The sequence below is a fragment of the Marmota monax genome, unplaced genomic scaffold, assembly GCF_021218885.2.
Source record: "Marmota monax isolate L192 unplaced genomic scaffold, Marmota_monax_Labrador192_F-V1.1 WCK01_AAM20220418_F8-fsc00007, whole genome shotgun sequence".
NCBI lineage: Eukaryota > Metazoa > Chordata > Mammalia > Rodentia > Sciuridae > Marmota > Marmota monax.
Genome location: NW_026692781.1, coordinates 22,007,157 through 22,025,679, shown reverse-complemented (window position 1 = coordinate 22,025,679; position 18,523 = coordinate 22,007,157). Strand labels below are relative to the sequence as shown.

The window sequence follows — 18,523 nt, the reverse complement described above, 5'->3', positions numbered from 1 at the left end:
TGAAGATTTTCACAGTGTGACTACCTGAGACTCTTATCTGTCATTCTGGCATATAACTGGGTTGTGCTTTTAGGGATACTCACTGCAGCTCCAGGAAGTCCTGGCCGTCCTCTCTCACCAGGAGCCCCTCTTGGACCCTGCAGAGTGAAATTGAAAATACGATCTTACTTTAAAGTTGACATGCATAACAACAGTTGGGAGGGAGAAAAGCAAGTTTAGGGTTAGGTGGAGGTTGATAGTAATCATGAGAATTTTATTATGAAACATAATTACCATGGGTCCAGGAGCTCCATTTTCACCTGGAAGACCATTTTCACCCTAGAGGCACATAAAATATGTCAACATTTTATACAACAGAAAGAGGATCTTTTATTTTAAAAAATATATGGTATGGAAAATATAATGAACCTAAGAAAAAGAAGTATCTTAATGATATCAAATGTTCGTTAGCATTTTATTTTATCAGTAATCTCAGTTTCTGCATTTTAAAAGCACAAAGACTAAACATAAGTAATTAATGAGTTACACTGCAATGTTCAACCATTTTAATCTAGACTTTTCAAGCTATGTTTCATGGAAACTTTAATAGAGTATCTCAAATAGTCACTATTATTCAGCTCCTAACATGTAAAATTCTGATAAATTTCAGAAAAAAATTAAGCTCCACAATGTAATTGCTTTAAAATTTAAATTGATTTACTTATAAAAATAGGATTTGATCAGATGAAAATGATCATATGGAAATACAGTTTACCTTTAACCCAGGAGCACCTGTTTCACCCTTTTCTCCATTTCGTCCATCAAAGCCCTATGAAATATATAAAAATAAACATATTAAACTTATTTGCAATCCAGAATGATTGATAAACTTTACATTAAATTTGTATTATTAGCTTTTACTACATAGCACTCTTTACAACATTAATTTAAATAATATAAAATTTTAAATGGGTTGAAGATATTTCATTTTACAGCAAAAAAAAAAAATGAAACTAGAAAGTACCATTTCATCTGATTTTAGAATGTTGACTTTACTATAGACTGAAACACTAGTGTTGATTTTATTCCCATTAGTTCATAGAATTTTAGACTTGGTTGAATCTATCTAATGCATTCATAGGATAAAGGCCCAATTCAATTTATATTGACTAAATAATAATATATCTTCAATTTTTTATGACAGTTATAATAAGAAAAGTAAATTATTCTTAACCAAGCCTTTCCATGCACTTCCAATCAACTCAATCATTTGCATAAAATTCTTAGTTTGATTAACAAATAAGTTTGTTAGTATTTTACAAACATCAAATCACCTAATTGTCAGAATCAACTACTTTTGGTAAAAAATGAATTGTCCACTAAAATTGGTTAGGCAAGTAAGTAAACACAACCAAACGGAGCACCCCATAGGTAATATAGAAATTCTACTTACTCTGTGTCCTTTCATACCAGGGAATCCAGGCATGCCAGCTGGGCCTTTCACACCCTAGAAGTAGCACATGAGAAAAAATATCAACAAACCTTCAAATAGAATCAGCTAAGTAGCAAAATGCTTTCTATTTTTTATTAATTCAATTTAGCCATGTAATAATTTTCAAGCTAAGCTAATTATGATTAATTTATCAGACTTACGGGAGGTCCAGGCAATCCTCGCTCTCCGGGTCGTCCGGGTCTTCCTGACTCTCCCTAGATGGAGAAATAGAGTACATGAGAGTCCTGTATGAGAAAATACACTGTAAACAACAAGTGGTCTGATTAATTTGCATGAAGAACTCACTAAAACTCACAGAGTTGTTTATTAGTATAAGGATTGAGGAGAACTTCTCCTACCCTGATATAAACTTATAAAGAGATGATACAGGTGCCTCTCATCACTGAGATATGCCCCTGCCTCAACCTAGTGAGAAGAATTTATCATTGGAAATTAGAAGAAAGAATGGCATTGTATTAAGGTATCGATGAATCTTAAAGCTAATAAAATACTGTTATCAATTTTTTTCATGACAAGAGGCACACATAAGAAAATCACACCTCCTTCATTTAAATGATATATTCACTGGATGGGTCTTTATAGTTAGGAAGTACATTTGGAGTTCTATTAGTTTAGAATTCAACAAATGGTATATATAGCTATGTAAATATAGTATAAATTCTCAACCCCTTATGAGCTAAAATGTTGTTAAGACATACATTTTTTAAATAATGTTATTCCCTCTGAGAGTCTGCTATATGGCATATGCTGTTTAGAATACTCCAAATAGAATTTTGCTGTATCCTCATCCAGTCCTTAAAAACTTACATCTTTTCCAGCAGGACCAGATGGACCTATAGCACCAGGAGGTCCTGGAGGGCCCTAAAATAAGAAAATAAAAAAACATATTTATAAACTTTTCTGTTACAGTTTATTATAACCCATTATGTGCCTCCAAGAAGGGACTACCATTTTGAAAATCCTTTCAATGATTCTCATCATGAAACTTATACTTACTGAGCTAGTATTATACATCTATTCTATACAATTTTTTACTTTTAATTAAATTTATTTTAATGAAAATTAAGTCCCCTGTATCTATATTTTATGCTATGTGCATGTATTTGTATATTCAAATGTTCTTTTACATTTGTTGAGATAATGAATATATCTAAATATGCAGATATTTCTAAATATTTTGAAATATTAAGATAGCTCCACTTCTTGTTTATTTACATACTATATCCTCTGGAAGACTCTTTATGCCAATTCCTATTATATAAATATGTATATGTACATGCATACCAATAGAGTAGATGTATAGGTGAACTGAGTCGTTACAAGAAATGAAATCTGTATTTAAGAGATTTACTCTATGAAGTGGACAATTTTGATAATTAACCAAAGAATCCCTAAAATTTTTGAAACCAATTCAAATACCATAAAAATGTTATTTATTGTGTAAAACTTAAACATAAATGTAATCTTCACTCTATAGAGGTGTATGGCTATTTTAGAAAACGAAGAGACTTTACCTATAGAAATTGGTTATCTACCTTGTGTTGTCAATTTATTAAATATAGCTTTAGTTGTTACTTACTGCAGGACCAGCTTGCCCTGGTTCACCGGGGGGACCTTGGTATCCTGGCGAACCCTGGTGAATAATTAATAAGTAAATATTTTTAAAGTAACAAAATCTTCATATTAGCCATTTGCATTTTGAAGATAGTAGGAAATCTGGATTTGTGAATGCAGTCAACAAGTTTATTCCAGTTTATAAGTACTGAAACCAAACTTTTATTTTCAGACTAGAATATAAAGATAATATATTCCATTCTATTCATATCATTCCATTGAAACTGAATTGTTTTAAACTCAAAGTCATATTACAGACAATAAAACATGTGATTTAATTTTACCAAGTTTTTAATAGCTAGTAACTATTTGTGTAAAGGAATTAAATCTGGAATTCTATCACTTAAAAAAATAGTTTATTGGTTGAAACTCCCTTTAATTGGGATTGTGCATGCTAAAATAACTAAATGATAGCAGATTCTACATTAATTTGTACATCCATGAAGCAGAAAGCCCCAGTGCCATACTTACAGGGGAACCAGGATGACCAGATGTACCGGGGGGGCCAGGAGGGCCTGGAGGACCCTGGAATATAAATTTGAATGTAAATATAAAGTAAATTAGTGTGAAGTACACTGTACATGTTCTTCAGAGACATGACTATTTAGATAGAATGCTGGTATTTTTTTAAAAATGCAAACAACTGTATCTCATTATATGTTAACTCTTCACTGATATAGATACATGTATGAGATATTCAATGAAGATCTTAAAAAGAAAACATTACTGCAGATGAAATTATCCCAGAACCCATAAAATTATTAATAAATCTTATAAAATGTTAAATTTTATCTTTAAAGAAGGGAATTCAAAAGCTAGAAAAATGAGTACAAAATGCTATGAGAATCCCTGCAGTGTTTGATTGACACTGCATCAATGAGGATGCAATTTCTTATCTAGTAGCCAAACTCAGTGTGGGAAAACATTTATCTGATACTATGATCTGAGTTTCTAAAATAATAATGTAAATCAACCTCAAACCTCATAAGTATCTATTGGTATAGATATCACAGAGTTGCATTGATATGGAGATTTAGATGTGCATATGAGAATCATCACACATGGTAAAATAATAATTTGTAAAATTAGAACAAATGGATTATCATCATTCAGAAATAAAAGCTAAACTAAAAAACCAGTTCTGTAGTATGCTGTTTCTAAATAATGATAATAAATTTATAAAACAACAGTTTTCAATTAAGATTTTTCTTGTAATCATTTTTCTGGAGTGTCCATAAGTGGTAGTTTTATTTAAATTTATAGGTCCAATTAAAATAATAGGATTCATAATGCAAATTTAGCTAAGATGCAATGTCACATAAATTCTCCTTGTGGCTTTGAAAAATACAAAAAAGTCACAGCCCTTAAAACTTTACGGATTTGTGAAAAATTCTTTTTGCAACTTACTTTCTACCCACTAAAAGGGCCTTTTTTAAAAAAGGCCATTTGGATCAGTAAAAAGTTTGTGTTTTCTTGTTTTGGAAGTCATGATATGAGGTCCAGTGATTTGGACAGCAGTCCTCTACAATCCCAGAGAATTCAGTGCCATATTCCATTTACTCTCCTGTGGTAGATACTTGCAATGATAATCATAACCTTCTCTATTACTGATCATCCTGAAAGGCTATTCTAAACAAAGGTCATTTTTGTGGGTTTCCATGTATGTTATCGTGTATGGGTGCCCAGGTTTCAAAGATTTTTGCTGTTTTCTTCTATTAAAACTCTAAGTTGTTTACTTGGAAAAAGTCCTTCAGGTACACATACATAATTATTATTTAAGGTAGAGTATAAAGAATCAATGAATTCTGGAAACATTTCTATTTGATTTTGAGAATTGGAGGCAAGGCAGATTGAGATATTGAACAGTCGTTACTTGGACTATTATCTAGAAAGTAATATTTAATGAATGAAAGATATAAAAATAAGGCTGAAAATTTGGGTGAGAAAGATGAAAAGTGGAAGCAAAATGTGACAATATTTGATTAAAAATTAGAAAATGTGTGAGCCCCAAGCATGAAGCATGTAAGCAGGTGAACCCCCTACCCATTCAGGTGGTCATATAGGAAGTGGAATTACAGGCCTGGCAGGAAAAGATATGAGGAAAAACTGAGAGAAGAAACAAGATAATGTAACATCTTCTTTCACAACCTTAATATAGGATAAGCTATTTTGTAAAAGTTCACAAAAATACCAGATTTTTAGAACATTATTTGAAATTTAAGAAACTGGAAGGTTAAACAATACTCTAAAATGCTGAAAAATATTTATACTTACAGCTGGACCAGGAAAGCCAGCTCCTGCTCCTAAACCTCCAGCCTTGACATCATAAGAGTCATACTGGGGAGAATAGTTCTGCAGCGGAGATTAGAGAAACATGCTCACTTTAACAAATAGATCAGTTATTTTCAAAAGCACTTTGAAGAAGTTCAGGCAACAGCTACTCTTCACTGGTAGAAGGCTTCTGCATGCCAACAGAGGTGGTATATACTAATTATCTTGTTTGTCCTGTTTCTCTGTAGCTTTAGATATTAGACATACTACAAAACACTTGCTTGTATAATGCATGAATATTTCAACTAAATTGTTAAATACAGATTCAATGTTAATGCCCAAATTTGATCTTAAATACTCTCATTCAAACCATTATTACTAAGCAATATCTATAGCATTGCGTAGAATCATAGACTTGAAGTTTAAAGAATCTTAAGATTATAAAATCCAAACTTCTCATTTTGTACTGGAAACTGGTTAAGTCAAATTACTTTTCTAAACAGTTAATGAAACAAATAAAATTTATATCTCTGGATTTATGGTTAAATACGCCTAATAATTGTATCCCAAATTAAGCATTGTTACAGGGGGGAAAAATACTAATATTAGAAATGATCATATACTTATTGAATTTTTTGAAACTTATTTTAATTTTTGTTCCAGGTCTAGAGATAGATTCTATTTGGTTACCAGGATAAGAATAAGTTAGACAATATTATTTGCTTCTTGCTGAATTGCTTTTTGGAAAACTCTTTTTAAAACTCATAAAGATTTTCTAATTTTTCCTAAACATAAAGATTTTCTAATTTTTCCTAATCTAGGTTCTGTTTTAAGGAGAATCTTTAGTCCTATAATTCATTACCTGACCACCAGGACATGGTTCACAGATTCCAGGGGAGCCAGGAGAACCAGGGGAACCTGGTTGCCCTGGGATACCAGGGTCACCATTTCTCCCAGGAATACCAGGAGGGCCCTAAAAAAATTAAGGATAAAAGTAATCAAAAGAGTGAAACATCCTGTGATTAAGAATCATTATCATATTTTTGCTTCTCTGCTTTATGGTATTAGGAATCAGTGCAAGTGATATCTTTTCTAATGAATAAATGCCTTTTTATGCAAAATTTGTGAATAATTTGATTATAATGATAAAGACATTATATGAATTTTTGGCAATATGAATATTGACATGAGTAATTATGAATTTTTAGTTTGTCATTTGATCTCATTATTTAGATATGGAATACTAAAGAAAAATGTCTGACTAATTAAAGTTCAAATCTGAAAAGGACATGGAAAAGAATTATCATAACATGAATTTATTCCCCTGAAGAATGTTTACTTACTCGATCTCCTTTGGGGCCTTGACGTCCTTGACCAACAGAAGGACCTGTAGTCTAGTAAATGGAAAAGATACAGATTTAACAAGACATAGAAAAAAGTTTCTAAGAACGACATCACAATTTACATGTTTGTTTGTTAAACCATGTTAAATGCTTTAAATTGTCATTTACTTATAATACTGGAATGACTATTGGACAGACACAACTTAAATTTCTTTTGAAGCTCTTATGTAGAAGCTATTCATGTATTTTAACCAGAATCTTGAAGATGTACAAAAATTTCTTGGTACTCACAGGTCTTGGACTCGGTGGGCAAATTGCACAACATTCTCCAAATGGGATTTCTGGGTTGGGGCAGTCTAAACCTTCCTCATCACATAGTATGTCATCGCAGAGAACTAATCCTGCGTCACAGACACATACTTGGCATGGTTCCGGCTTCCAGACATCTCGAGCTGCATAGGTCTGACCGAGATAGGTGCAGCCATCCTCTAAAAGTAGAGAGTAAATTACCGGGTACAATGTTATTTTTGTTATGCAGTCACGACTATTGACAACACCCAAAGTAGAGATAGTTTGGAACAAATGTATTCTCCCTTTCATTAGAAAATCATATCTTTCCTACATCATTTGCTAAGACTAGGAGAGATTGCTTAAAACACCAAATCTGCTAATTAACATAAATTGACACAACAAAGGAAATTTTCCTTAAAATAGTCAATTTTAAAATAACAGAAATTTTAATTTCATTTATACTAAAATGAAAAAGATTATTGGGCTTCTTTTAAATGTTTTCCATGGATATCTTTCAAGCATTTAAACATTTATTTATTCATTAATTGTTCAATTGAAAATAAGCTTTCTATCCAAATTGCTATTCTTGGGTTTAACAGTAGATGGGAGCATTAAATTAAGAAGATGATTTTGTTACTAACTCAAAGAACTTCTATATTTTATTAACTTAGTTGAGAAATTCATAGGAAAGATGAGTTAATCTTGGCAGTATAAAACTCTTTCAAAATTTCCTGAAAGACGTTCACAAAACTTATATGCACTGTATGTCACTGGTAGCTCTGTTTGTCATTAGTAGGTCAATATTATATGGCAATATGTTGTATACTCTATATGAATGTAAAGAAGTCTTCAATTCACAAAAGAAAGAGGTGGTGGTGGTGATGGCAGAGGAGGGGGAGAGAGAGAGAAGAGAGGAAGGGAGGAAGAGTGAAAGAGAGGGAAAGAGAGATATGTTCTTACAATAAATATTGGCAAGGAATAAGTAGAAATAAAAGGAAAAAGTATGAATCATGACCATGTGTATTTGTGGCTTAAAATGGTAAAGAATTTGCCTCAACCAAAATTTTAGTCTCAATTCCTAATTATATGCAAGATCCTGGATTCAGTTGCTATTAACAATGAATCAGCTTAGAAACTGTCAAAATTAAACCTGGTCTCAATTCTTGAAGCATTATCTGTGGATTGTGGTTAAATACAAACTTTATTTCTTGAAGATTACTATGAGAGTTTGCCAATAATTGAATAAATATAAGTTTTAAAACATCTAAAAAAGCAGTTTTAAACAATATACTGTTGAGCACTTTCTCAGTTTTGTGAGACAGTGAAATTTTTATTTTCTTAAAGCCAAGGACATTAAATGTGGTCTGAAAATGCATGGTTCAGAGGAGGCATCTATTTTAAAACTACATGTTGTGTTGTTGCCTCCTGACCAAAGGAGCTTTCAGTAGTCCTGAGATTTCACCGCTGACACTATACACAGTCCCAAAGATCACCTTTTCGAGTTCTTATATCTTTGGCATCATCTGCCTTTTTGAAGTAATAATTTAGATTCATAAATACTTTTAGCCTAAAGGTTAAGCTAAAAGTTCACCAAAATGGAGGATCTCTGTATCTGCAAACTCTGTGGAGTATGAAATTGCTTCTATTTCTCATTTCCACACATTTGTGCAGAAACAAAGTTAGTCACAGTTAGATACACAGTTGTGAAACACCTGGAAAGTTCTTGGTCAATTCTAGAAGTTTAAAAACCCATTCTTATTTTGTGTTACAACTTCCCAGAGTGGGCTAGAGTTCATAAATGAAAAGAAAAAAAAAAGAAAGAAAAGAAAAGAAAAAACAACATGGTGGTTTTATTGAAATTTTAAATAGGAAGAAAGGATCTATTTAGAAAAATTACTCCAATTCCTTCTCCATGTTTAAAACAGATACATGAGAACATGGGAAAGGTGTATCTAAGCTTTTAAAGAAACATTTCTTTATTCTTAGTGATTGTAAAAGCTGAGTGCCAAAATGCTTATTACCACGATGGAAAGTAAGACTATTGGATGATATTGTGGAAAACATTTAAAAGAAGCCCAATAATCTTTTTCATTTTACGAACAATGATAACATAAGATGGGCTAGGCATTCTATTCATTTATTTTCTATGCAGAACTGACATCTTTAAGAACTAAGTAAATTGGTTTGCAGAAAAAATATCTGAAAGTTTTGAGATAAAAGATTTAAAAGTACATTCTTCCATCTTTGTATTGGTTTCCTTTTCTTAAAGTGGATGGTTTTAAAACCTCTGCATCAACTGTATATAAACTGTTCCTTCAGATTATTTTCAGCTCAAGATTTTCCCAATGAAAACCAAATTTCATGCCACACCCAGACCCTTCAAATACTACTAGATTGTGCTTAGGATTCTTTCAGCTCTTTCTCTCTTGATCAGAAATATCTTGCTACATTTAATATAGTAAGTGGGTTATACAAAATAGCTATGGAATACCCATGGCATATTAAAGCCACATGAAGATAACAGATAAAGAGGTTTAAACAACTCATATTTTAAGTAGCTTCTCTTCCTTTGTTCTTAATTTGTCTTGAAGTCAGCATAAATCATATTTTATCTAATGTTTGCATCCTTCTGTGTTTATGTGTCATTGAGGGTGTTTTCATATTGGTAGAAATATAGCATATTCTGTTTGTTCTGAAAACTATTAAATAAAAGAGACAAATATTGACTAAAAATTTAAATGTATTTGTTATAATTAGGTTAAACACAAGTGTTATATAAATAAAAATTATTATTTTGCTTCTTGTTTCCAAATTTAAACCTCATATAAATATCATCTTAGAGTACTTTTACTGTTTTCTTCTTTTAACATATTTTCAAATTCATTTTAGATTGATAAAACATGAAATTATACTATCTAATGTTCTGACACATGTATGCATTATTTTATTATTAATTTAAATTAAGTATATTTATTACCTCAAACATTTATCATTTGTTTATGGTGAAAACTTCTAAAATTCTTTCTAGTTCTTTAAAAATTTACAGTGCACTGTTGTTATCCATAGACACACTATTTCATTAAACTGTAGCTTAGTACCCATGGGTCGGTCAACATTTCTTCATCTCCCCCTCACCACCTCCCCTTGGGCCCCTGTCCCTCTCCCAGCCTCTGGCAACCACCATTCTATTCTCAACTTCTAGGAAATCAACTCTGTTTATTTTCTTTTGATCTGCTCATGAAAATTAACATGATGTGTGTATGCTTTGTTTTGTTTTATAAAGTCATGTTGTTCTAAGTAAAAAAATAAATTTGGCATGCTTAAAAAATAATATATAATAAATATATATAAATATATAATATATATAATATATATAATATAAATATATAATATATATAATATATAAATATATATAAATATATAATAAATTAATATAGTCTTGCTTGCTACCATAACATTTCATTTCCACTGAAAAGTTAATGGAGAAACAGAGAAAGGGCTGATGTTCAACCACAAGTTTCTACTTAAAACCTTTCAAGAAATTGCCTTTAGGAGAGCCATCTTTCTTTTCAGAATTGCACAGCTTTTTCTAATTTGTCATTTCTGTGCCTGACTATATATGGTTAGTAATACACAGTACCAAAAGCTCAACCTCTTATACAGATGTCTTAGGCCCTCAGTACATGGAAAAATCATAGAAAAGCCAAGAAAAAGAGTGTTTTGTCTCCAAGTGGAATAAAATGCTTTTGGTAGCTATTAACACTATTCAAAAATAGAATAGAAAATAAGATTCAGAAGTAAGTCATCTCATTTTCTTAGTTATTGTCAGAGTAACTTTGATAAAAGATACATTGAATATTTTATGAAAAAAATATTGAATAAAATGTAAACATTCTAATTTTTATTACTGGACAAGGTAATAGATTTTACAATTACTTCCTTTAATGTTGCTGTTTAACAATAGTCTTCCTGTTCCATTTGGCAATTTAAAACTCCACCTCTCATGTCACTTGATATTTCTATTTCTTATTCAAAAGTAAGTTTCTGAAATAAATTTACCTGCAATTGCACAAGCAATGCACTATACTAAATCATCTCCTTACTGAGAGATCTATATTATAAGACAAAATGATTCACTCTAACCTTAATTCACTATAACCTTCTTTGTTTTCCTAGCACTGTTTGGGAACTTTAGAGAAACATAAAGTCAATAACTTAATTTTATGTATTTCAATAGACTTAAACCTCCAACTTTTTTGTTTCCATTTTTCTAATATTAAATCATGTTAACTTGAAATAATCTTATAACTGAACTAAAATATAATGCAACATATGCTTATCTCAATACCATTTTGAAGTAAAAATAATATTCCATGAAGCTTCTTAACAAATAGGTAATTTAATTTGAGCAATGAGTGACAGTTTTTCCTCTTCTTAATGAATTCTCATCTGGGAAAAGGTACTCTGCAATCTGGAAAACTAAAAATTACAGATGTGATATGTAAATTACCATAACATTTTTTTCCCATTACTTTTGAATATTTTATAAATGTGAGTGTTTGGAGTTCATATAGTTTCTAAATGAAATAAGTTTGATTTCTCTTTAAAATTATGTCACAAGTGTTTGGAAAATATACATTTTTATGAAATTATTTTGCTGCTTACATATTTATTTTACATATTATATTCATATATGTTAGATGAGTTAACAGAAAAATTCTGAAGACAAAATATGTAGATGATATAGATGGATAATTTCAATCTAAAAATTATATTTTTCATGGGCAAGGTAGACTTTGCTTATTCTATCACCATCAGAATTTAAAAAAGAAACAAAACTTTATGAATCATAATTTCTGGGTGTTTCCTTTATTCTTTATAGATACATAATTTTGTGTTTCTAATAAAATTTTCTTATGTTGATTATTTTTTTATTCTGCCTAAAGTAAAAATAGATAGTAGAAATCTAAAAGTATCTTATATGTAACCATCAGCAATTGTATCTGTAATATATTTTAATGTCAAATATGAAAGCATTGAAGAATATACTATTTATTCTGTTACAGTTGACAAATTAAATTATACTTTGATATAAAATTAAATTATACTTTGATAACAAAAATTTTACATTTGACCTTTCTTACCACTAAGTCACTAAGTAATTTCTTTCTTAGACCATTTTACTTGCAAGTACTACTACTGGGATTACCAGACAGAATATTATAATATCTCCTATGTTGTAAGCACTGTTCTGAGTGGTTTACATCCATTTGACTTAATCCTCTCAAGTCCCTATGAGATGAGTCCTGCAATAACCCTGACTTTTCAGATGAAGAAGCTGAAACAAATGGTAAGTAATTTATCCAAGGTTACATCATCAAGGGTAAAGCTACAATTTTAATCTAGGAAGGCTTTCTCTTACATTCAATACTCTGAGCCATTGCATTCTATTCCCTTTCTGCTTTCAAAGATTGGGTAGGATTACATAGGAAAGCTTCAAAACTCTGTCCCATGTGGTTTATAAATCCTGCAAGGTTAAAATAAGAGTCTAAAAAGCAGATTTTTTGAGAGGTAATATTTCTCTGAATAATGTCTTTTCTCTCTGGTCTCAAAACAAGCATCTGGAGTTAAATTCTATTGTTTATTTCTCTTGACCTTATGAAAAAAAGTTATATCTCCAAGGCCACCCTGATGGCATCCAGACCACCAACAGGATCAACATGTGATTTAGAAGCACAGCATCCATTTTACTACATACAGAGAAGGAGGATTCCAATTCAACTATAACAAATAGACAAAGTTTCTGCATCCAGTGAAAAAACATTCAGGATGTCTTACTAAGATGCTGATTTTCAGAAAATATAGTTACAAAGTGGTTCATGTTAATGAACATATACCTTCATCACAATTCTCCTCTGAATGATACTCTGACATTAAAAACATACCATACAACTCCAAAGAATGTTTCTATGATTTTAATTTATTTAAGAACTGTAGTATCTGTTTGTAATCCTCCACAACCAAATACCATTAGGGGGATGGAAAGAGTTTCAGAAAAACACATACCATTTTCCAAAGCAGTAATTTCTCAATGTTAGTTTTCAAGGAAAATTTAACTTTTAGGGATTTCTGGATCCTTTATTTTTGGTAGCTTTTTGTCCTCTTTGAACTTTTCTTTTTTGTTCATTAAGGTTGCATGTAAATGGCAGTGTTTGACCTCAGTCATGGAAAAAAAACAAGGCTTTTATTAGCTAATCTGAAAGGAATCCACTTCTGCTATGTTTTCATTAGGCACAGACAGAAATTCTAGTGGTTAATATAACTCTCTGAATTGCTGTTCACAAATGATTTGTGTAAGAAAAGTGAACTCACTTTTTCCATTGTCATCTTGACATGAAACAGGCAAAGTTTCCCTGTTGAAAATTCTGGACTTTTAAAAATACCATGCAACTTAGTTTTCTGAGTGTGGCAAATGATGGGACTGAGCTAAAAAGAAAAGTCACTAGGGAAACTGTTTTATAGAAAACAATTCACTGAGATGTTTCCAGAAACTTATTGTAGACCTGGAAACTTTACAAATGTTCCCCTTGTCTAGCAAAAGTAATAACATCTTTCATCTTTAAAGCTTTAGCTCATAAGCAATCCACTTTAATCACTTCAAGATGGTGATATCACTTGATGTTACAAAATGAAAGAACTGGCTACATAATCTTTGGAACTCTGCACAAAAGCAACAACATCCACAATGGAAATCATGGAGTTTTGATAGATGGTACTCTCTTCTGAGTGACAGCTCAAGACTTGGCATAAGACTCTGTAGGTGTGGAATAGTGGCTTTCATGAGGAACTATCTTTTAGTCTCAACTATAATTCTGGTAAAATCACAGAGAATAGTTGAAAATTTTAAAAATAAATCTATGAATAAGACATCAACCCAGGAATCTGAATAAGTTAAAAGGCGTTTTATTCTCTCAGTTTTTCCTTCTTTCTCTGCATCGCTGCAGAGGCTTTGATCTTTTATATGTTTCGAATTGAAGCAAAGATACCTATTTACATACAGGCCTTCAGATTATCTGATGTTGAGTATTCTGGAAGGAGTAAAGAAACGCAAGGTATCATGAGCAAAACCCACAAAAATTTTCTTTCAATAATTCTTTATTTACTACTAATGTACATTTTTCACAGGACCATGATATTTTCTGGTTAAAGCATAAACTCTGAGTCTTCTTTAAAAAACAAAAGCAGTTTTACCAGTTCAAAGTTAAATACTAAACATAGAAGTACCTATCCCTTTTCACCTTTATAAATATACTAGCTCAACTATTTTTTAGGACCATGTACTATTTTTTGGTATCTCTCTTCAGTGAAAACAATTACAAAAATAAGAGAGTTCAGGTATTTTAAATTTATGCTTTGTGTCCTTCAAGCTTAACAGGATTTTGGTTCTAGTCTTAACTCTGTCATTACCTAATTTCATGAACTCAACTAAAGTACTAGACCCATGTGAGATGAGTGACACAGATTTGAGAACATTTATGTAAAAGAAGAGGTTCTTTTAAGGTACAATTGTTTCTTGTAAATTAATGCTACTCTGTTTTTCATTAGTTAAGTATGTTTAATAATAGGGACAGCACAAGTCAGAAAACTTGAATGGTAACTGATCAGTTACAATTTTTTTCTTTAAGCATAATGGAAAATAGATTATCATGATGTGAAATGAGAAACTGAATCTCTATTTTTGAAATATATAAACATATAAAGGTCCACAACTCCTTTTAGTCAAATTATTACTGTAGAAAATTTAACAATTCAAAGAACACACTGGATTACAACTGTTTCTGTCCCTGCCTGAATGAAACAGTATTAATGAGTAATATTTATCTCTACATCTATCTACATATCTAATAAGCAGTGAGTAAAATACTTATGTCAAGAAAGGGTTACATCAGAGTCTCTGAAAATGAAAAAATATTTTTAAAAAGTCAAATGTAAAAATGTGGAAATGGTCCACAAATTTTATTTCCAATATCTTTAAATATTGTCACCATTGTTTGTGTGTATTTGGCTATATTTGATTGGTAACATTTCATATATTTAAGAAAGAATGTTTAATACTTAAAATTCACACATATGATATTTTCAAATCTCACTATAAAATGCTGAGTTCCCTATATACTGATTTTGGTTATGTAAGTGGTGTCTCCATCAGCCGCTAGATGGCGCGTGTTTGCACCTAAAGCTTGGCATGTTTATAAACCACAGGAAATATAAAACAGATCACGTTTTTCCATTGCTGGAATAAAGCACATGTATAAAATAAATCTTTCACAAATTTGTAAAAATACCAAAATACTTTGTGAAGACTTTTTTTTTTTTTTTTTTTTTATGCTCCAAAAACCTCAGAGTAGACCACAGTTCATGCGCTTCAGCGCTGTGCTGTTCCTGGTGTAGCTGGGCATTTGCAAGACACCCCCACCCCAGCGCTACAGGGTACTCCCAGTGTGCTATGTATTCAGCCACCTCCTGTAACCTCCCCAAAGCTTATCCATCAGCAGGTTTTTCTTATAAAGCCTATAAGAAACATAAGTCACAGTGTCTTAAAGCATCTAAACTTTTTTTCATGACACAAACAATGAAGTTAAACAAAGTCCCTCCCATCTTCTTTTAAGAGCACACAAACGTAAAGAGGTGAACAAAAAGAAATCATGTGATGTGAAGACAATGTACGTATCAAGCACTCCTTTTCTTCCTAAAGTTCAGAAGAAAACATCATAGTGCTTATATCTCATAGCTCTTATAATCACTAGGTAATTACAAATAGTTAACTGATCTTTTGAACTCAAACCCAAGTTTGTAGTCTTGTCAGTGAGCGAGAACTCTGTGATGTTTCCTCCAGAAATCAGTAGAAATTAATAACTTTAGAAAATAGGTGAAAATCTTTATTGGGGTGGGGTCTATTAATTATTTCTTATAGTAGGGGAGGACTGAGACTTGTAGAATCTTCTAGGAGGGACAAAATAGGAAGGGAAAGGGAGAAATGATAGGAAAGAAAGGAAAATGGAGTGCTTGAGAGAAAGGATGAGGAGACAAGGGGAGAGAAGAGATGGAGGAAGAGGTGCTTTCATGGGGATAGGGAGGGAGTGAGAGAGGAAGGGAAGGCAACAATGAAGAGAGATGGGCTGTGCCTAGGATGGGGGTGGGGTGATGAGTGAGGAAGGAAAAGGCAGAGGATGTCTTAAGGAGCCAAAAGGGGTGGAGAGACAACGAGGAGGGAAAAGGAAGGGAGAGAGGGGCTAAGGAACAAGGAATATGGGTGTTCCTCTTCTTCTGTGGCCATGGATGATATAACTAATGAACTGTCATTGGGTATTTCCCTCCACCCACATTTGTGTATATAATTTTGAAGATACTAAACATATTTGATATCACAAATAAAAAACAATTTTTCTTATACAGTAATCACAAAAACTATAGATTAAAAAATAAACTTAAAAAATAAACATGTTTATATGTAAAGAAAATTTGTTAACTAATGATTTTGTCTAGTTATCTTTAAGTTTAATATTGAAGTGGTTATTTCAGTTAATTGGTTCAGTATTTTCATGGCTATAAGGAACATACAAATTTACAAAAAAACATTTCACATAAATAATGAGTGTTTTAAACATATAAACTTTCTATATGCAAATATTGGAAAAATATAGTCAATCCGTTTTTTGAAGGCCAACTTTAATGTCTTTACTTTGTAGAAAAGTCAAAACATTCCTGTGGAAAACACTTTTTAAAGTATTCTCTTCATTAATATAAGTGCAGCCAAAATACAGAACATGCAGGAAATACTAGATCTGTAACCATAAACTATTAGAAGATATGGATTGATCAACTACTCAAGTACTTGAAACAATAAAATCAGGAACATTGAAACTTTTTACCTCTCTGAACCCATTTAAGGAACATTGACAGATATTCTGTTGTTACCACTTTACAGAAATATATTAAACTATTTTAATGATTCATAATAACTTCCTTTAGACTAGTCTTAATGCATGCTATTTTTAAAGGGTCTTATCTTATTGAGGAAACAATACTCAACATTCAATCCTTACAAAGAATCCAGCATACAAAGGAGAACATAAAATTATTACAAGAAACCAATAACTTCCAGACTGCAGAGGGAAGCATTCCAAGCCATTAACAGTCCAGGAGGAAAGCCTTTTAAAACCATTTTTAAAAGTTTCCAGTACCTTAAACATGAAAACAAGTTATTACAAGAAAATCTTTATTTTATGCATAGAGAACTTCTAAATACAAACAAGATGTCATTCTTTTGAACAAATGTAAAAAGCAAAATTATGCTCAGATTAACATGTAACAATTGAGAGTTCATAGAGAAATCTTTCAGGAGGCTGATTTTCCCCTTTATACTTCTTTGTAAGAAATAAAGACGAAAACCTCGGAAAGTTCCTTGGAATCAATACCTACTCACCCGAACTCTGTTGCGCCAAAATAACAGTGGGATGAAGCAGAGCGAGAAGTAACCAGGTTCCCTTTTGCACAAAGCTCATCATGTCTAAATATCAGACATGAGACTCTTTGTGCAAAAAGGAGAAAAGAAAAGCAGTTCAAAGTAGCACCATCAGTTGTTCCCTGCCCTTCAGCACCAGGCCCGTCATAAAACTCAGCCACTGAGATTCCTTTGCTCTGGCCTTAAATAGGAAAAAGTTTGGCTTCCCTCACTTTCCAGCCCCTTTCTGAAATATGAGAGCAGCACCCATCCCCTTAGCAGTAAAAGAAATGATTAATATTTCTTTTTCTCTTATAGAGGACAGAACCCACAGAGTTAGAAAAATAGCACATCTGGAGCTTGTGTGCATCTGATTATGTATGTTACATACTTTAGCCTTACATACATGTTTGTGAACTTATGAACATATATGGAAATGCTTTGCTTTGTGTTTATAGTATGAGAATTCTCACTGTATGTTTATTCCTCCTTTTAACATTAACAACTGCAAATTTTTGAGAAATTGCCTGAAACATTCTCAGGCATGAATAATTTTGCAAACTTTATCTTCCTAGAAGATTTTGATATTGAGATTTTGCCAGAATCTACCCTAACTCAATTTAAATAGGGAACTGTAGGAGATTAGCTAGAAGAAATGCATCTGTTTTCTTTTTTCACTCATCCACCCACCCTGTCAAAGGACTAAGTATCTGAACTATGTTTGAAGGGAATCCTAACAGTTAGATACTAATCTACAGCAGTTTCTAGTTCTCACAAATTTCTTTAGCAAGTCTGAGTGCTTTTTTGTGAGATTTCCAATTTATATGCTGTTTGGGGAAAGCTAGACAAATTTTTCTTGAGAAAAATTCAGACTTTTCATGTCTTGACTTTCTAAAAAACTAAAAAAGAAAGAGTTTATCACATGGAATAATAAGAGTACAAGAAAAAATTCTCATTTTGCCTGTATTGGTATAAAGTTTAGTATATATTTCTAGATTTAGATTATTA

General features: G+C 31.7%; 1 protein-coding gene across 1 annotated transcript in view; it reads right to left on the bottom strand.

The window, feature by feature from the left end:
- The window catches only part of Col3a1 (collagen type III alpha 1 chain), a 38,357-nt gene extending 20,644 nt beyond the window's left edge, over nucleotides 1-17,713 (bottom strand). Inside the window, exons 1-13 of the mRNA XM_046447401.2 lie at nucleotides 17,498-17,713; nucleotides 7,012-7,208; nucleotides 6,721-6,771; nucleotides 6,240-6,350; nucleotides 5,381-5,458; nucleotides 3,578-3,631; nucleotides 3,072-3,125; nucleotides 2,300-2,353; nucleotides 1,633-1,686; nucleotides 1,433-1,486; nucleotides 755-808; nucleotides 274-318; nucleotides 84-137 (exon numbers count right to left, since the gene is read on the bottom strand). Of these exons, the coding sequence (XP_046303357.1) occupies nucleotides 84-137; nucleotides 274-318; nucleotides 755-808; nucleotides 1,433-1,486; nucleotides 1,633-1,686; nucleotides 2,300-2,353; nucleotides 3,072-3,125; nucleotides 3,578-3,631; nucleotides 5,381-5,458; nucleotides 6,240-6,350; nucleotides 6,721-6,771; nucleotides 7,012-7,208; nucleotides 17,498-17,579 (942 nt within the window). The 5' untranslated portion in view covers nucleotides 17,580-17,713. The remainder of the gene's footprint in view (nucleotides 1-83; nucleotides 138-273; nucleotides 319-754; nucleotides 809-1,432; nucleotides 1,487-1,632; nucleotides 1,687-2,299; nucleotides 2,354-3,071; nucleotides 3,126-3,577; nucleotides 3,632-5,380; nucleotides 5,459-6,239; nucleotides 6,351-6,720; nucleotides 6,772-7,011; nucleotides 7,209-17,497) is intronic.
- Between the last annotated feature and the right edge of the window lie 810 nt (nucleotides 17,714-18,523).